Genomic DNA, 21,141 nt, shown 5'->3' on the forward strand with positions numbered 1-21,141 from the left:
GGAAAATGTTGAGTAATATGAGGTAAAGAATCACAATTTGTGATTCAAGTATTGTCAGATTTTATTGCTGATTTGAAAAATGTTCTTTGATTGTAATCATGACCAACCATAGTTGGGATTTCGGTATTTCCCCATTCAAGTAGACAGGAGCTGCACTGGCATGACAGGAAATAGCCTCCCGAGAGCGTTCCAAAGATGGCAGACAGTGGACTGACTTGCAAGAAATACTTCCTAGTCGAGACTTCCTCTGCTGCAGCGCACCTGCCTCTCTTTGATAAATGTTAATTTGACAGGTCTTACCCAGATTTAATGTTAATATTTCTCATTATAGGAGAACCAGGTGAAGGTGGCTTAAAGGTGCTGAAAGCAAAAAAAAAATGGTCCTACTCCCTTAAAGATATCAATAAAACAAGTGTCCTGAGATATCTCACAGGTCTCGGTGACAGCTGTAGACTTTGTAAACAGCAAACACAAATGTGACAGCGGACATTGAGGCTTTTCACTCGTCAATCATTTTGCTAGTTCTCATAGTGTTGTATTTGAAGCGGATCATTGAGGCTGTGATTCATAATGTTTGTCAGTTGAGGGCGCTATTGTGCCACTGTTGAATTTGACAGTCACAGGAACAAACAATGCTGCTCTTTTGCTTAGTTTTGGTCTCAAAATTATGTTTGGAGGGCGGGGTTTTGGAATAAGGGGGCGTGGCTAATTCAATGGCTCAGTCACGTATATGGGGGGTGGGGGTTGTCTACCCCCTTGCAAGTGGCTAATTTTGGGCTCTTTTTTTTCCAGACCATGTAGCTGGTTTAACTTGCAAGATCTGGCAACACCGCAATTGGTATTAAACCCACCCCTTATTGCGTAGAGTACTGTCATTTTACATATAACGTAATTAACTGTTCTTTTATTTTGTTTTAATGGTTATCTTTTGGAAAAGAGGCTGAAGAACTTCAGAACCAGATGAAAAATGACAGTTTTAGCTCAGTTGCAAATCATTTCAACTCATTATTTACAGCTAGACCTCCTTTGGATTGCTCTCTGCAAGTTAACGTAACTTTGCAATACTTAGTGTTTCAACCGGTGGTGTAGTGGGCTAAAGCACATAACTGTTAATCAGAAGGTTGCTGGTTCGATCCCCACAGCCACCACCATTGTGTCCTTGAGCAATGACACTTAACTCCAGGTTGCTCCTGGGGGGTTGTCCCTGTAATAAGTGCACTGTAAGTCACTTTGGATAGAAGCATCTGACAAATGCATATATAATGTCTAATATTACGTTTTGCCAAAGCATTTTGGAAATGTAATTGGAAAGATTGCAAAATGTGGCAAATTTGATGACTGAATCTGAAATGAGAGGACCTTTATTAAAACTTAATTTCCAAAGCAACAGTTTACAGAGAGAAAAACTCAAACAGTGCAAATGAGAGAAGAATATACAATCTTAAACATGTTTTACCTGCTTTACTCATTTAAAAACGTCAGTAGAAAAGTAGAAAATCAAGAAGTATAATAAAACTACTGATTTGCATATCTGTGCTGAACACTTAGTCAGTGTCGCTGAACTTTAAAAGTGTCGATAGTAAAACATCAGATGTGGGGCAGTATCAATCCTAATCGGTTTGCTTCCAAACAAGTGCGTCTCTTTCACAAGACGGCCAGACGATCCGCTTTTACTCCAAGTTCTTCTGTAGACTATAAACCAAGAACATTGAGACATTAAAACACTATACGGACTCAATCATTAACACTTAACTCAATTAAACTGAAGTGCATTATTACCTCTCCAAGTACTCCTTCACGTTGTCATGGCCGTAATATTTGGCTAATCTCGTGAGAGCGCCCGTAGCACAGCGTCCGTCACGCTTTCTGCACAGACTGCAGTTACACACGCCTCGACAGATGGGGCATTCCCACGACTGCAACGAAACACAACAAACACACAATTATCAGCGGAGTGGCTGACAAACGGCATTAATGAAATGATTCAATTCAGACATTTGGACTCACAGGATCGAGTAGGGCCGCGCGGACGTCTTCTCCGTAGCGGTTACGCAAACAGGGGCCGCAGAACTGACCTTTGACCCCCTGGCAGTACAGGCCCCTGCATTCGGTCTTCGTGTCGAGAGTCTTCTGACGACACTGATGACACGTGCTGCCCTGAGGGAGATTAATATCTCATATTTAGCGTGCAAATATGAATTAAAAATAAAACACTTAATATTGAATAACTCCAATTTACATTCTCTTTATCAAGGATTTTGTCTTTGGCGCGATCTGCCACGTTCTCCAGTTCTTCTTCGGTGATGTCATCGGGCATACGGATGGACTGACGAGCACGTCGTTTCCTCTGTTTGGGTCTGACGTCTCTGAGACCGTCCTCAACCTAGAGCGAAATCAAACCAATTAATAAGTAATCATGAATAAGAAAAACTCAATCTTAAAGAGCTGGAATATATTGAATATTCAATATCGTTATTTTACACGATTTCTAGTTGGCCATTTAAGGGATCACATGGCATGAGGAATTTAAATTTGCTTAATCTTTTCACATGCAAAAGTTCACTATAAAAGCATACTTTAAGTTTGAAGTCATTTGTGTCTGAAGACGTGATCCACGCGACTCATCCGACATTAAATAATGTCTCGTTTAATATCTGTTCTGTTCTTTACAGTCTGTTGTTGATCAAAAATAAACATTTAATTGTACTCACACATAGCACAATACATAAAGCCATTTGAGTCCTCTCTCATTAATATGCGCTCATTTACAGACGCTCTTTACAGAACTGCCAGTTCTCTTAAAGAGACAGTACCGGTTTTAGCACATGTTCAACAAATCAATGTAAATACTTGAAAATGGAACCAATTATGCAATTAAACAAACATGTCACAAACAAAATAACATATACAACATAATATCATATTAATTGATTGAATACATGGATTTGTTCATTTTTCAAAAGCTAAAATGTGACCAAAATGATGAAATACTAATCAAGTAAAATTAGTCAAATTAATATTTTCATAAATGTACCTAGTGAGATTATCTCCTGTTTAATTAACAGCTTTAGCTGGGAGAGAATTTCTTTCATATGTCAACAAAAGGGGCATTATAACTGAAATAAACCCATATGTATCGAAATCGAATCGAGAGCTTGTGAATCAGAATCGGATCGAATAATCTGCATCAATACTCAGCCCTAAACAACACATCAACGCCTACTTTTCCTTATTACTTCCGTAACCCCGCCCAGTAATAGCGAGTAGTGAGAAGGCAGGCCGAAGAGCAGAGAGCCAATCAGAACAGTGGGCGTTTATTGGTAAGTCTTAAAGGGGAAGTAGCCCCAAGTAGTCTGTCAGAAACTTCCCCTTTAAGACTGTCAGAAACACTTGGTTTTGGAGCTACTTCCCCTTTAAGAGTCTGTCAGAAACGCTTGGTTTTGGGGCTACTTCCCCTTTAAGACTCTGTCAGAAACACTTGGTTTTGGGGCTACTTCCCCTTTAAGACTCTGTCAGAAACACTTGGTTTTGGGGCTACTTCCCCTTTAAGACTCTGTCAGAAATGCCTGGTTTTGGGGCTACTTCCCCTTTAAGACTTGCCAGTAAAAGAGGATGGAAAATGATCATGCTTTACAAATACGTGACTGTTTTTTTTTGTGCAATGTTTTTTTACTAATATTATAACTTTACTAATATTTCTTTGAGCCTCAAGGAACAGTTTAAAATAATAAAAAAGGCATGTCATGACCCTTTTAAAATTCCTTAATATCGTACCAGTAGACTCGTTGTGCACCAGCTTCTTGTATCTCAAAGAGCTTTGATTTATTTCTGCATTTTAATCAGTCAGTTGTTCACAGAGGCGCTTGCATATTGACATAAAACATGTCGTTATTAATATGTATTGTTATATTTGTGCATATCAATACAATTTTATAAATAATTTAGCATGCAATAAAATTGCATTCATTTAGTGGAAAAAAAAAAACCATGATGATACTGTATTTTATCTCTTGCTTTAAAAATGTGAAATCTGTTTGGTTATATTAAATATGTGTTTGATTAAAATGATGAATTCTCTGAATGAGATATAATAGCTACACACACATACATTAGCCACAAGCCGTTCCAGAACAAGTATAATTCATCTATTGTGTTTATAGATTTGTTTCTCACCTCCATCAAGCGCTTGATGTCGATTTTGCCGATCTCTCTTTTTTGAGGGGCTGGTTTCTCCTCCACCTCCAACCCGAAATGTTCCGGAGGTCTCGCCTTGCGGCTTGGGTTACGTCTCTCGTTTTGAACCTCCGATAAACGGCGTTTTGGAGTGGATGGCTTCTTTTTCTTCTGTTTAAGGCACACACAACAAACATCAGATCACATGTTTTAAGTTATTTGTTGTAATGCATTAATTGGTGTATTCTGTGTGGTTTGAGCTCTTTGTTTGGTGCAGGTGATTGTGGCTTCTTACCGTTGGCGTTGTTTTAGAAGGAAGTGAAGGTAAAGCACTCAAATCTGCAAAAAGTTTTGCAAGCTGCAAGATGTAAAGATTTTTAAAAAAATGAATCAAAAAGCAAAAGTTATATATTCCCAACAATGAATTAAAACAATTGGATTTTATTTTAAATATTATACTAACATTTATTCTAGCATTTGTGGGATAATTTGTGGGTTGATTACCACCTAAATTAATTTTGGCTCACCCCCTTTTAAAAATAAAAGCAAAAATCGAGGTTACAGTGAAGCACTTACAATGGAAGTGAATGGGGCCCATTTTTGGAGACTTTAAAAGGCAGAAATGTGAAGCTTATAATTGCATAAATGCACACATTAATTCTTCTGTTAAAACTCGTGTATTATTTGAGCTGTTTAAATCTGTGTTTTTACTGTTGGTTTAGCGTTTACGGCGTTATGTTGTCATGGCAACCAAGTTGTAAAATTGGCTAGTAATTCTATCACACTAAAATCATGTTTACACTCACGTTTTTGTCTTGTGGCTATACGTTTACTGATTGGCCCCATTCACTTCCATTGTAAGCGCCTCACTTTAACCCAGATATATATAAGAAGCACAAGTCTAAATTAATTTTTTGGGTAATCAACATTATGCCACAAATACTAAGCTGAACTTGTATTAAACCCGGTATATTCCTTTAAGACAATAAAGTGGCTTGAAAATACCATTGCTTTATTTTCTTCAATGTTTTTGGCTCTTTTGCTCAGTATTTGCATTTCTTCATCCGTCAGTAGACTCTCAACATTGTCCGTTTGATCAGAGGGTTTGGACTGGATCTCGGTGCGTTGCCTGTCATGTAAATCTAGCTCTTTTGCTTGTCCTGGCTCGTGCTTTCTGTTTCTCCCTGCAGGTTTGCTGCTGATGGGCGGGGCTTGTTTGGCCACTTTCCGTTTAGGGGTGGGGCTTCTTTTGGTAGGAAACTTGAACATGACACACAGTCCAGAACTGCGCTGCTTTTTCGACACTGGCTCCTCACCATCGGAATAAAATCCGATGTCGTCACTGTCTTTGTCAGACCCTGCAGTCTGCCAGCATGAGAAATAAAGAGTTATTTCATTATATTAGAGACGACTTTGTTTTTTTTAGATTATGGAAGACAGATATTTGTACCACAGATTTCCTCCTTTCAGAGTCGTCGTCGGAGAAACCCTCAAATTCCCCCTCGCTGTCCGTGTCCATAAAGATCTGAGCCAACTCATCTGTGATGTCTCCGGACCTGAAGCAAAGATCCTGCACGAGAGAGAGAGAGAGAGAGAGAGAGAGAGAGAGAGTGCAACACAACACATAATTATTCCTGGTTTGTGCGAAAACCAACTAAATTATGGATAGCACTGTGTTACTGCTACTGGCAAACCCCAAGAGATAAACAGCATTAAGGAGACCTGTCAGCGTTCTGTAGTGTGAATATTACACATAAATCTTGAGATTAAGGCTGTTTTAAAGAGTTCTGCTTGAGTGAATCATGCCATGCTTATTCGTGGACACTAAAGAAAACTAATTAAATTCCCTCGATCAACCTTCAAATTAAATGTTGGAAAAACATAACATGATCGGGTGAGAAAATAAGGCAAAAATGCCACCGTAACTTGATGATACTTACAGGTTTCCAGGATCTCTTGGACTGGATACTGTCTCTGCTGTCCTCGGAGAGATCGGTCATGTCCAGATGCTTTGCCTGAAAACAAGAGGTGCATAGGAACAAATATAGTGGTCATTAGTAACATTATAAGTATATTGTAACAATTGATTCATTACAAGGGCGTAGATTTGTCTTGAACATTGTCATAAGCTCAATTGACAGCATTTGTGGCATAAATTTAATTTAGGGAACACTCAAGCAACCACCTAGCACTGCCCTAGTGACAACCAGAACACCCTAGCAACCACCCAGAACACTCTACCCCATCCATCCGTCCATCTAAATACATAAACAATTCCTCTGACTTACGGTTAGGGCATTTACAATGGAAGTGAATGGGGCCAATACAAAAACTTAAAAAGTAACGATTTTAATGTGAGAGGTTTTTCTTTTTTGTGAAAGGTTATATCCAATTTGACAATTTCGTTGACATGACGACATATGGCTGTAAACCCCAGAGATTATTTAGCAGAGACAGGCCAATCCTATTAAAAATGAATGGGAGAAAATGGAGCGCCCAAAGGTCAACAACGGCTGTAGAAATGAAGTCCCGCCTTACAGTTAAAAGAGCCAATCACCTTTTAGATACAGACATCACCTGTCAATCAATTCTAGAACGTGCATGCACATAAGCTATAGAAGCCAGGGAAATTGAGTTTTTAGGCACAGAACCATTATTTATGATACCAGTATTGTCAGATTTTATTGCTGATTTTGAAATATGTTCTTTGATCGTAATCTTGACCAACTCTTTTGGAGATTTTGGTGTTGCCCCATTCAAGTAGATATGAGCTCCATGGGCATGACTGGAAATAAGTCTCCCAAGAGCGTTCCAAAGATGGCCGACGGTGGACTGACTTGTTAGAAAGACTTTGGTAAACACTAAAACGACGGCAAATATAATGATATAACTTTACACTTAAAATGATACACAAGTGTTAGCAGAAGAATTAATGTAAGTGGTTTTATCAAATTATAAACTCCAAATTTCTGCATTTAAACCTTCCAAAAATGGCCTCATTTACTTCCACTGTAAGTGTCTAACTGTAACCTCGATCTTTGCCTTTTTAAAGAAGAGGAGGAATGAGTCTAAATAATTTTTGTGGTCAAATATGCCATAAAGGCTGTGGAGTTATGTATGTACCACAATTTTGAGCACACAATAATGTTCTGCACGTGCAAGATAAAATTGAGCACACAAAACGTTATTTTGCACATGCAAGATGATATTTTGATTGCACAAAAAAATTGTGCATGTGCAAAATTATATTTCGAGTGCTCAAAAAGTTATTTTGCATGCGCTTGAACTCTGTTTTGTAAAGCAGTGCATCTTCTTGCAAAAATAAATTAATTTTGAGCAAATTAAAATCAATTTTGCACTTGCATAAAGTTTATTTGAATGTGAATTTGATCAGAATTCTTACATTTTGCTTTCTCCTACCCACTCAAAATACCTTTTTACATGCTCAAAATATCATCTTGAGCACGCAGAAAATTTGTGTGTGCTCAAAATAGATTTGTGTAGAATTGTGGCACAAGTATAACTCCATATCGATTGAGCTTAACTTGCATTGAACACGAAATATTAATTTAATAGCATTTTCAAGTATTAGTTTGACGATCGGTATATGCATCTCAATAGATAAATACACATTTGATTTAGATCGGTCTTTATCTGCCTTATTAAATACTGTTTGCATGTTTGGAAAGTTTAAACTTTCTGCATGTAAATGTCTGCATGCGGTTTCTCAACTCTCGCTCAAAACTATCATCGTTGTTTGTCTTTAAATATTCTTATGAAATTAACAGGCGCTTCCTGTCGCTCTTACCTCCATGGACGTTTTGCGGGTTTCGATCATTTATGAGAAAATAAATAATATTGTTGGTATATATCAGTGTGTGCGATTAAAAGTCTTCAATGAATGACTGGTTTAAAAAACAACACGAGCGGTCTGAATGCTGTGGTAGGACGGAGGGGTGACTGAGCCCGATCCTGAAGATTTCACCAGTTTGGATAGGATTGGTAATTATTGAGAAATTGTACATGAGATAAAGGTCCATAATATAACGTCATTTCCAAGTAATATAGAACATAAGAAAAAAATATGGACTTGAATTTGAGAGTTGGTTTCACCGCATCCCCCCTTCACTCTAAATGGAACAGTCCAAAGAGTTTCGCGGGAAATGTGGCACGCCCATTACATTCCCAACCCTCCCTCCCTGGCTGAGTAGCACAACGTGGCTAAAGGCACATTCGATTTTATTGTCTCCCAAAATATTAAATGGAAACTAAAATTACCTCAGTACTTTACCAACATGTTTAGTCTCCACTCACTGCAACATTTTCTTGATCGATGACATCACCGCGTGCAATGCCTAAAGGTTGAATTTGAGGCAATTTAATAATTTCTATAATGTTACAAATGTATTGAGCTAATGAAAATCCCTGAAATTATCTAATTTCTGCGATAACTCCAGAAATTGAAAGGTTAGTATTTGGTGTAAAAAGCGCTCCCTGTTATGAAATCCCTAATGTGATTGAAATTAACAGAAATGCACTCATTTCTGAAGAGATTATTTTGAATATGCATTATCTTAATTTGTTACTTAAAAAAGCATCTTTCCATCTCAAAATTACACCAGATTATGATGCCAAAAAAAAGCTAGTAGACAGTTTACTAGGTGTTTGTGCTGCCCAAAATGCTGTGCCGGTCCTCCCTATAAGCAAGTTAAGCAAGTTTCTTAGGGCCCCTGATCCGCCAGGGGCCCCCAGATTTTCAAAGACATTACAAGTAGTGTTACGAACATACTGACAGAGGGCCCCCAAAATAGTGTTACAAACATACTGACGGGGGCCCCTACAATAGTGTTACGAACATACTGATGGAGGGCCCCTACAATAGTGTTACGAACATACTGACGGAGGGCCCCTACAATAGTGTTACGAACATACTGACGGAGGGCCCCTACAAATAGTGTTACGAACATACTGACGGGGGGCCCCCACAAGTAGCGTTACGAACATACTGACGGAGGGCCCCTACAAACAGTGTTACGAACATACTGACGGAGGGCCCCCACAAATAGTGTTACGAACATACAGATGGGAGGCCCCCACAAATAGTCTTACGAACATACTGACGGGGGCCCCTACAATAGTGTTACGAACATACTGACGGGGGGCCCCCACAAGTAGTGTTACGAACATACTGACGGGGGCCCCCACAAGTAGTGTTACGAACATACTGACGGGGGCCCCTACAAATAGTGTTACGAACATACTGACGGGGGCCCCTACAAATAGTGTTACGAACATACTGACGGAGGGCCCCCACAAGTAGTGTTACGAACATACTGACGGGGGACCCCCACAAGTAGTGTTACGAACATACTGACGGGGGACCCCCACTAATAGTGTTACGAACATACTGACGGGGGGCCCCTACAATAGTGTTACGAACATACTTACAGGGGACCCCCACTAATAGTGTTACGAACATACTGACGGGGGCCCCTACAATAGTGTTACGAACATACTTACAGGGGGCCCCTACAATAGTGTTACGAACATACTTACGGGGGACCCCCACTAATAGTGTTACGAACATACTGACGGGGGCCCCTACAATAGTGTTACGAACATACTTACAGGGGGCCCCTACAATAGTGTTACGAACATACTTACGGGGGACCCCCACTAATAGTGTTACGAACATACTGACGGGGGCCCGTACAATAGTGTTACGAACATACTGACGGGGGGCCCCTACAATAGTGTTACGAACATACTGACGGGGGACCCCACTAATAGTGTTACTAACATACTGACGGGGGACCCCCCACTAATAGTGTTACGAACATACTTACGGGGGACCCCCACTAATAGTGTTACGAACATACTGACGGGGGCCCCCACTAATAGTGTTACGAACATACTGACGGGGGGCCCCCACTAATAGTGTTACGAACATACTGACGGGGGACCCCACTAATAGTGTTACGAACATACTGACGGGGGACCCCACTAATAGTGTTACGAACATACGGGGGACCCCCACTAATAGTGTTACAAACATACTGACGGGGGGCCCCCACTAATAGTGTTACGAACATACTGATGGGGGGCCCCCACTAATAGTGTTACGAACATACTTACGGGGGACCCCCACTAATAGTGTTATGAACATACTGACTGGTGGCCCCCTGCACAAATGTTTTGCTTTTGGCCCCCAAAAGGCTAGGACCGGCATTGTCTAGGTAGGTAGCTCACTACCTATGTTGCTCAAAGTTTCTATAGGTAGACATCTTATGGGGTATGTGCTAATGATGCACAAAAATGCTGTGGAGTCTGTTTGTTTTTTGAGACATATGTCTTGAAATGTCAAACATTTTACTAGCTCAGAAATGCTGTCTAGATAGGCATCTCATTGGGTGCCTATAATGCTCAGAACTATTGTTAGACAGACAGCACACTAGTTCCTTTTAATGCCCAGAAATGGTGTCTTAGTAGATAGCTTGCTAGGTTTTGAGTTTCATGCCTAAAATAGTTTTCTAGATAGGCAGAGGTAGCACATACAAGACGTCTGTTTTAGATCATTTAATCTGGAATGCATTACAATCTAATTAAGATCTGCTAGATCAGATATACAAATATTTACAAACATCTGCGGAATGTCTTGTTGACATCTGTCTGAGACTAGATGTATTGTAGATGAGCAAACAACCTTAAAAATGCATCTTCCAGTTGTAAACACACACGTCAAATACACGTTTGGGAGATGTAAGTGTGCTATCAGGGAAATGTTTACTAGGTGCCTATGACCCAGGTAGCATCAATGCTCATCTTTGCTGATTAGGTAACTAGATTATGATGTCCCAAAATATCTTACAAACCAGAAAAACTAGCTTGATATACTACAGCAGTATAATATTGCAATTTATGCATTATGCAAATTATATGTAGCCAATAATATGTATGATTTTCTGTTTACATCTATTTTATAGTCACTACATGGAAGCATGTTTCTCTTGTAAATGAATTGGATGATTTATAAAGTCATTGGAAGGTAAAAACCAATCCAGTCTAAGCTAAAAGTTCATCAGCTGTTGAGTTGCGTATATTTGACATGTGATTGCTGTCGTTGGATTGAAAGAGAATCTATTCGCCCAAAAATAATGGCTGCCTCACGCTTCTTGTTCATTTTATCTGCTCAATTAGTACCTAGCGGTGCGCTTTTTCTTGTTTGTCAGCTCAAACACCTGCATCCGGAGACATCCCCCATCAATACTTCTTTATTCCACAAACCTTCACTTATGCGCTCAGCAAACGGGCGCGTGGATGACAACGAAATGATATGGTACAGGCGCAATCTGCGCGGGAAATCACAGGGCACGCGGGCCACCCGCGCAGCGCGCCAGTTTCACAGCAGGTAGCGGCTGTTTGTGAGCAGCACATAAAGAAGGCAAATTACAAACAGCTGGTTAAGCTTTGTTTAGCTCACTTTCCTTTGTGTTTTCAAGCACTTGGCAGAAGTTGGCACTCAAAGTTAAGACTCCAGGGGCTCTGTCTGCTGCTTAACATTTGTGGGCGTGGTAGTAGGCACCTAGTGAGCTCCCTACATAGACAGTATTTTAGAAATCATCATGGGCACATACTGAGCTGCTTTCCTAGACAGCAGTTTGGGCGTGTGTGTGTATCATGGCCGGGTCAAAGGGTGGACAATTGGGTGGCCAATGCTCCCCCACCCACCTTGCCCACTTAGAAAAGTCACTAGAAACAGCCTTCTTGATGATCTGCCTACTTAGACATCACATTTGGACATAATAGACTCATAATGAGCTGTCTGTATAGCAAATATGTTGGACATATGTTGGGCACCTACTTGATCTGCCTACCTAGTCCTTTTAGGTAATTTTGCATAGTGAGCGGCCTACCTAGACAGCATTGTGGGCATCATTGGCACCTAGTGAGCTGCTTACCTTGGCAGCATTTTAGGGCATGTGTGCCAATCGTAGTGAACTGCCTGCATAGAACAGCATATTTGGGCATCGTAGACACAATGAGCTGTCTATCTACTGTAGCAAGTATTATGGGAACCATAGGCACCTAAATGATCAGCCTACCTAGGAAACATTTTGGTTTCCTTGCGTATTTGGCTGCCTACCTAGATAGCATTGTGGGCATAGGCATCTAGTGAGCTCCCTATGGGCTATCATAGGCATCATACTGAACTTCTTACCTTGACAGCAGTTTGGGCATGTGTATCAATATCTAGTGAGCATTTTGGGCATCACAGGCACATAGTGAGCTGCCAACCTAGACGGCATTTATAGGGATCATAACCTAAAGATCTGACTACTGAGACAACATATTTAGTCATCATGGACAGCTAATGAGCTGCCTATCTCGCAAGGTTTTTGTCATCGTAGGCACCTTATTGATTTGCCTTCTAGACAACATTTTGGATGTCCTTGCAAATTGAGCAGCCTACTTAGACAGCATTGTGGGCATCATTGACACCCTGTGAGCTCCCTATGGGCAATCAAAGGCACCAGCTGAGCTGCTTACCTAGACAGCAGTTTGGGCATGTGTATTAATATTTATTGAGCATTTTGGGCATCATAGACACGTAATGAACTGCCTATCTAGGAAGTATTTTGGGCATCACAGGCAACTAACTGACCTGCTTACCTAGACAACATTTTGAGTATGCTTACATTTTGAGATGCCTGCCTACTGTAGACAGCATTGTGGGCAAAATATTAGGTCCTAGTAAACTCCCTACCAAGACAGAATTTGGGACATCAAAGGCACCTACTGAGCTGCTTACCAAGGCAGTAGTTTGGGCATGTGTATCAGTATCTAGTGAGCATAGCCACATAGTGAGCTGCCTAACTAGACAGCATTTACTGCCATTATAACCTAACGACCTGCCTACTTAAACATCATATAAGGCATCATAGACACCTAATGAGCTGTCTATTTAGCAAGTGTTGTGGACATTTTGCACTTACTGAGCTGCGTACCTAGACAGCAGTTTGGGTATGTGTATATCTAGTGAGCATGTTTGGGCATCTTTGGCACCTTGTAAGCTGTCTGCCCAGACAGCATTTTTGGGCATCACACCCAGAGAGCTGCTCACCTAGAAAAAGCATTTTTGGGTATCTTAGGAGCCTAGTAAGTAGACTATGTCACCCAGACAAAAAATGTGGTCATCAACATCTAACAAGCTCCCATACCTAGACAGCACTTTGGGCACATGGATCAAAATCTACTGAATCTTTTTGGGCATCGTAGGCACCTAGTAAGCTAGACAGCATATTTCAACATAACCCAATGAGTCACCCACTTAGCATCTTTGGGTATCCTTACCTGGTGAGCTGCCTACCTAAACAGCTTTTTAGGGAATCGTAAACTGGTGAACTGCAGAATTTTGGACATCTATGGCACATAGTAAACTGTCTACCCAGACATCATTTTGAGCATCACAGGCACCTATAGTGATAATTTCTGGGCACCTTAGGAACCTTGTAAGCTGTCTCCACAGACAGCAGTCTACCCATTCTGAAATATGAACTTTGCTTGGGGCCACAGAAATTATAATGCAGCATAGGCACATAGTCAGCTGCCTACCTAGACAGCATTTTTGGACAAGTGGCTTAAGTGCAGATTCTGCAGTGATATTTGTGTGGATGTTACCTTTGAGCCCTGAAATCATCACAGCATTCATTCTTGATAGTTCACTGAGACATAGAGATACGGTTTCATACTACTCATTTCGATTTTCATGATGATAATTCATCATAGATTGGCCAAAGACATTTAGAAAAAAGATTTTACTTTTCGTGGCAAGCAAAGAATTCCCGTTCAGTGCAGAATAAACTTAGAAAGTAAACACTACATTTAGCAAAATTCCTAAATTAACAATAAATGTTTTTTAAAGGATAAATTAAGGATGGACAGTGTATATAATATACCACCATGAGCAGCAGAGCTCAATAAAAGTTCAATGGCGCCCTCTAGACATCAAAATAAGGAATAGTTATTTTCTTGATGCCATGCATAACATGTGGGGAAACGACAAAATACCGAAATCATTTATTCGGACACGAATGTAGACAGAAATATAAGTCCAAACAATTTATTTTATGCATTTCAATTGTGCAATTAAATTAAGAAACTTTCTCTACATCTCAAACTGTTGCATAAACAGAAAATGAAAATAGCACGTGACAGGTGTATGGCAAGCCGAATTGACTTTTATTGATCCTCAGGATCAATATTACTATTGATGACTATTGACATCAACAATTCAATTTTCTAATATTTTTCTTGATATCAAGAATGTCATTTTCACTAGTTGAAATGGTATTACATTTTCACTAGTAAAAACGTGAATTCTTGATATAAAAAATGATTTAATCATATTCTTGATATCCATCCATCCATCCATCGTCAACCGCTTATCCTGTGTACAGGGTCGCGGGGGGCTGGAGCCTATCCCAGCTAACATTGGGCGAAAGGCGGGGGACACCCTGGACAGGTCGCCAGTCCATCGCATGGCCACACATAGACAGACATACACTCACACTCACCTCCACATCCACATCCACATCCACGCCTAGGGCAATTTTTTTTGGAGACACCAATTAACCTAGCCTGCATGTCTTTTGGATGGTGGGAGGAAGCCAGAGTACCTGGAGAGAACCCACGCAGACACGGGGAGAACATGCAAACTCCACACAGAACGGCCGGGGCAACCAGGGTTTGAACCCACAACCTTCTTGCTGTGAGGCGACAGTGCTAACCGCTGCACCACCGTGCCGCCCTCATTTATTCCTATTCAAAACACAATTATTTATATAAAAATGTGTATTTAAGTCCAAAGTCCAATTTCACATATTAACAATTATTTTTTTCACTAGTAAAAATATAATTTTTCATATCAAGAATGTAATTTCTACAAGTGGAAATGCCCATTTCTGATATCAACAATTGAATTGAATCTGCAATGTAAATGTTACTATTAAGAAAGTCTTTTTGGATATCATTAATTACACACCAAATTATTGATATCTGAAATCCACTTACAGATATCAGAAATTCACTGATATTAAAAATGACTGTTTTCACTAGTTGTAATTCAGTTGTTGATATCAAGAATGAACATTTGAACGAACATAAAGGGAGCTCGACTAGTAACATTGCCTTCATATCTAAAATAGCCTTTGCAACTAGTGAAAATAGAATTACTGATAATTTAAATGTGATTTTAACAAATAAAAGTACTATTGTCGATATTATCGATAGGTATGGTAATGAGTTTATGAATATTAATAGGACCTGGTTTTCCATGAATCCACTTTTGGCACCAGTAGGAAATGCAGGAAGACATGTGGTTAAAAACAGCTTTTTTTGTTGTTTGTTTGTTTAAGAAATGTATAATGAGAATTCATTTGAATGTTTCTTTTTTGTTTATTGTTAAAAATAAAATACAAACCGTATTAGATGCACATATTTGAACTGCACTGCAATGTCTCTTTCATCGGACTGGCTAACACGCACCGTTTTTTGCACTGCCTTCCAGTGTTGCCAACTTAGCGACTTTGTCGCTAGATTTAGTGATTTTTTTACCCCCTTAGCGAGTAAATGAGACATCTAGTCACTAGCGACAATTTATGCGACTTTTGTAGTCTGCTTTAGCAACATTCTTACACGTCTGGTGACTCAAAATCATCAGCTCTGTTGTGAATGATGCCTCATTTGTAGAACAAACCAGAGCATTTCACTTACTGTAAAAGTAGGTCATCTGTAAAGCAGGATTGACCAACAGAGGAAAGTAAACATTAAGCAACAAAAATTATTATAGTACACTCAAAGTATGTGGACTGCAAAGTTAAATTGATTTGTTAAATCATGTTTTGTAATCTGAGCATGTGTAATAGTCTTAATGCATTAGTAACAATGACTATTATGGCCAAAACAATTCAAAACTGTTACCTTATACCAAGCCACCAGGGGGCCCTGCAAAGCATTTTTTCCCTCAAATATACTAAAAGCTAAGGGTGAAGGCCCCTGCACACTTCCTGTGAAATTGAAGAATGAACAAGTGTGATGTCAACAAAATCTGGCCAGAGAGAATGTGCTTTTAAGGTCTGGTAGCCCATCAACTTTGAAAACAAATGTTTATATATGCTTAAATATGTGGCCCCAACAGCTGTCAGCTTATATAAGGCCCCCTCAATAGCAGGGCCGGACTGGGAAGAGACATCACAGGATTTTACATAGCAACTGGCCCAAATGTTAAGCGGCGTCCATTTCTGCTTATCGCAGCTCTGTTTTGTGGTCCGGTCTGCATAGCGCGGCGGTTCATTTTATCTTATCGCAGCCCATTCGCCCCGTTTCGTGACTGACACACCAGCCTGCTCGTTTCTCCCAATGGCCAGTCCACCCCTGATCGGCCCCAAAGTGTGTCGGCCCACCTGGAAAATGCCCGGTATGCCAGATTACCAGTCCAGCCCTGGGGCCCTGTGACTATGAGGGCTCCAGCCAGGACCCATTTTCCTTCATATTACTAATTGATTTTTTTTTTTGAGCCACTCTTTAAAAATGTGAAATGTGACTATTATTTCATACTTTAGGTTTTATAATGTTTGCAGTAGAATCGGTGTCATCATAAATTGTAATAACAGAGTGCAATCGGCAGATATTATGGCCGTATATTATGGTGTATTGCGTGTTAGTACATTAGCTCCATGAATTCAGAATGTATACAAGACAAATGACACATTATATACTGTATTACCTTAAATCATCATCGAGTATTTGACTAAATGATCTCGTGTGAATTCTACTCATAGAATGAGGCATGAAAGCATTAATGACACACTTTAATGTCATATTAGTTGATGTTTTAAAGTCAAGATGTTTAAAGTTTGCAAGCAGCAGGTTGATGCTCAGCTGTTTCAAACTTCTGAAGAAGAATGAAGAAAAACTCTGTAAGTGTGCTGGGACCTTCTTATGCTCAGAATCTGTCTGTCTGTCTGTCTGTCTAGCTAGCTGTCTGTCTGTCTGTCTGTTTATCTGCCTGTCTGTCTAGCTATCTGTCTGTCTGTCTGTGTAGCTATGTGTCTGTCTGTCTATCTGCCTGTCTGTCTGTCTGTCTGTCTGGCTGTCTAGCTATCTGTCTGTCTAGCTATCTGTCTGTCTGCCTGCCTGTCTGTCTGTCTAGCTATCTATTTGTCTGTATAGCTATCTATCTGTCTGTCTGTCTGTCTGTCTAGCTATCTGTCTGTCTATCTGCCTGTCTGTCTGTTTGCCTGTCTGTCTAGCTATCTGTCTGTCTGCCTGCCTGTCTATATAGCTATCTGTCTGCCTGTCTATCTGTGTGTCTGTCTGTCTGTCTAGCTATCTGTCTGTCTATCTATCTATCTATCTATCTATCTGTCTGTCTGTCTGTCTGTCTGTCTGTCTGTCTATCTGTCTGGCTGTCTAGATATCTGTCTGTATGTCTGTCTATCTGCCTAGCTATCTGTCTGTCTGTCTAGCTATCAGTCTGTCTATCTATCTATCTGTCTGTCTGTCTAACTGTCTGTCTGGCTGTCTAGCTATCTGTCTGTCTGTCTGTCTAGCTATCTGTCTGTCTAGCTATCTGTCTGGCTGTCTAGCTATCTGTCTGTCTAGCTATTTGTCTGTCTAGCTATCTGTCTGTCTAGCTATCTGTCTGTCTATCTATCTATCTGTCCGTCTGTCTGTCTATCTATCTATCTGTCTGTCTATCTGTCTGTCTGGCTGTTATCTATCTATCTGTCTGTCTGTCTGTCTGTCTATCTATCTATCTGTCTGTCTGGCTGTCTAGCTATCTGTCTGTCTGGCTGTCTAGCTATCTGTCTGTCTATCTGTCTAGCTATCTGTCTTTCTGTATATCTTTCTGTCTGTCTGTCTAACTATCTATCTGTCTGTCTGGCTGGCTGTTTAGCTATCTGTCTGTCTGTCTATCTATCTATCTGTCTGTCTAGCTATCTGTCTGTCTGTCTTTCTGTATATCTGTCTGTCTGTCTGGCTGTCTATCTGTCTGTCTGTATGTCAATTTTTTGAAGTATTAATTAGTTTAGATTACTCAGTTAATTTGTATCAGTTACATTCATATATATACAGTACAGTTCATAAATGTATTAATAACCAAAGCTCAATATAGTGTCTCTAGCACACAGAGCTCAGAGGACAGGCAGATTTACTGCCCAGAATATTGACGTTTCTGACCTCAACCAGCGTTTCAAGGATGTTGCGGAAACGTTCAGTAAACAGCAAGAGCACTATAACATCATGAAGGAAAAACCTCAGAGCATCGCAAAATGCTACAACTGCCATACAAATGACAGTCTGTCACAATGCTTGAAGAAAAAACCCCAAAGTAGAACATGGTGAGACCCTCATACATGAGTCATCGCCTGCAGGGGGCACAATCTGCCCAGAGGACAAGCACACATCAGAATATGATGAGAGAATATGAGCATTTTACCCAACAGATATACATAAATCAGGTGTTTCTGGATATATATCAAAGCACCATGCCAACATCATCTGATAACATGACTGTACCTCCACAGTACTATTTGTTTGGGAATGCAATTGCTTTTTTTGTATATTGTCTTTCAGTTTTATTTCAGGTATTTTTAGTACAGTTATGCATTTAATTAGTTACTTGTTTTTGGGTAGCATGATAATACCATGTTTATTTGAAAACATACCATGTTATCACCAAGTAATGTGGAGTACCATGTAAATATCATATTAAACGAATATGGTAATCATTCAGTACCATGAATACATATTAAAGTACCACAGCACCAATCATCTTTTTTATGATTTTTGTATTATTATTATTTGTGTGCATTTAATTAAATACATTGATAATAATCTTTTTATTTTAGCCATTTTTTGCATTTAATTAGTTGCATGTCATTCAAAAACTAATTTTATAGTCAAAGTAAATAAATGCACAATGGTTTTAGTGCAATGGTGAGACGGGTGCTCTAAAATGTGTATACATAAAATGTTGTACTTTACAATGTATTATAACTTGGGCTGTCAATTTATGTAATTTTCTTTATCAAATTAATTAAATGAGATGCTGAATAATTTATCAAATATATATATATATTTGCTGAGAAATGCCCCCAAATAAAGATAATTCAATATATAAAAATCTAAATATTTTTGGGGTCTGTGTAGTTCAGTGAGTATTGATGCAGACTATCACCACTGGAGTCACGAGTTTGAATCCAGGGAGTGCTGAGTGACTCCAGCCGGGTCTCCTAACAACCAAATTGGCCCGGTTGCTAGGGCGGGTAGAGTCACATGGGGTAACCTCCTCGTGGTGGTGATTAGTGGTTTTCGCTCTCAATGGGGCGTGTGGTTAGTTGTGTGTGGATAGTGGAGAGTAGCATGAGCCTCCACATGCAGTGAGTCCGCACCACCACGAGGACCTACTAGTGGGAAATGGGCATTGCAAATTGGGAGAAAAGGGGATAAAAACACTAATGGTGAGGTCAGAGGCTGAAATTCCAGACAAACTAAATTGAACGCAGGAGAACATCAGGGAGTTTAGTAAAGCAGCCAAGGCGGTCATGTCCGTGGTCACGAGATCATTGACTCTCTTCTGAAGAACATGGTCAAATAGGCTGAAGTTGCTGCTAAATCCCAACATCAGGAGTGGAAAAGGCTGGAAGACAACCTGAAGGAAAACCTCAGAGAGACCAAAAGAGCCAAAGAAAAGTGCAGGAAGGAGGCTGGAGAACTTCTGAAGGAGGCCGCTCTGCTGTCTGGAATCACTCCATGAAATGGGCTATACTGTTTCCCTCAGTATGATATGAAGTATTATATATTGTGGTCTTATTAAAACCGGGTAAATCAGTTTGGACGACCAATGGAAGGAAAGGGAATTATTGGAAACCTGTTTGAAAACATAATTTTTACAATCAAACCACATACTTCATTGTGAAACAATGCATCAGCAAAAATGTGCAATATACAGAAAATAATAATATTACCATAGAAAATAAAATCTAAACAGTTTAATACATTTATTTTATTTTAAATATTATTGCATTTTAATTTCATAAAATTCCATCAAATTAAATTGAGCAATCTTTAACAAAGGTGTTATTAATTGAATATTTTTATTTATATTAATATTATATATATATAATAAAATTAATATTATGTATATATCATTTTAATTTAATATAAAATTACATAGTTTAATTAGATGTAATTTTGTTATGAAATTAAAATACATAAATCTTAAAAATAGGACATATATCTGATGATATATATATATATATATATATATATATATATATATATATACACTCACCTAAAGGATTATTAGGAACACCTGTTCAATTTCTCATTAATGCAATTATCTAATCAACCAATCACATGGCAGTTGCTTCAATGCATTTAGGGGTGTGGTCCTGGTCAAGACAATCTCCTGAACTCCAAACTGAATGTCAGAATGGGAAAGAAAGGTGATTTAAGCAATTTTGAGCGTGGCATGGTTGTTGGTGCCAGGCGGGCCGGTCTGAGTATTTCACAATCTGCTCAGTTACTGGGATTTTCACGCACAACCATTTCTAGGGTTTACAAAGAATGGTGTGAAAAGGGAAAAACATCCAGTATGCGGCAGTCCTGTGGGCTGAAAATGCCTTGTTGATGCTAGAGGTCAGAGGAGAATGGGCCGACTGATTCAAGCTGATAGAAGAGCAACTTTGCCTGAAATAACCACTCGTTACAACAGAGGTATGCAGCAAAGCATTTGTGAAGCCACAACACGCACAACCTTGAGGTGGATGGGCTACAACAGCAGAAGACCCCACCGGGTACCACTCATCTCCACTACAAATAGGAAAAAGAGGCTACAATCGGCAAAAGCTCACCAAAATTGGACAGTTGAAGACTGGAAAAATGTTGCCTGGTCTGATGAGT

At 39.6% G+C, this 21,141-nt stretch overlaps 1 protein-coding gene across 1 annotated transcript; it reads right to left on the minus strand.

Moving 5' to 3' along the window:
• Positions 1-1,345: 1,345 nt before the first annotated feature.
• On the minus strand, positions 1,346-8,094 carry LOC127651007 (cell division cycle-associated 7-like protein). Its single transcript, XM_052136701.1, has 10 exons — positions 7,982-8,094; positions 6,114-6,188; positions 5,624-5,743; positions 5,179-5,538; positions 4,469-4,531; positions 4,174-4,344; positions 2,240-2,383; positions 2,008-2,157; positions 1,780-1,916; positions 1,346-1,692 (listed from the first exon to the last, which is right to left on the minus strand). The coding sequence occupies exons 1-10, from the start codon at positions 8,009-8,011 to the stop codon at positions 1,671-1,673; spliced, it is 1,272 nt and encodes a 423-aa protein (XP_051992661.1). The 5' UTR covers positions 8,012-8,094; the 3' UTR covers positions 1,346-1,670.
• Positions 8,095-21,141: the final 13,047 nt, after the last annotated feature.

This window comes from Xyrauchen texanus, chromosome 10 (assembly GCF_025860055.1).
Source record: "Xyrauchen texanus isolate HMW12.3.18 chromosome 10, RBS_HiC_50CHRs, whole genome shotgun sequence".
In the NCBI taxonomy this organism is placed as follows: Eukaryota; Metazoa; Chordata; class Actinopteri; order Cypriniformes; family Catostomidae; genus Xyrauchen; species Xyrauchen texanus.

Excerpts from the sequence above, each read along its gene's own strand:
- LOC127651007 (XM_052136701.1), bottom strand. The coding sequence starts at position 8,011 with ATGATCGAAACCCGCAAAACGTCCATGGAG. Across the intron at positions 2,384-4,173 it reads ACATCAAGCGCTTGATGGAG|GTTGAGGACGGTCTCAGAGA; the intron begins GTGAGAAACAAA and ends ATTTCGCTCTAG. Across the intron at positions 1,917-2,007 it reads GCGCGGCCCTACTCGATCCT|TCGTGGGAATGCCCCATCTG; the intron begins GTGAGTCCAAAT and ends GTTTCGTTGCAG.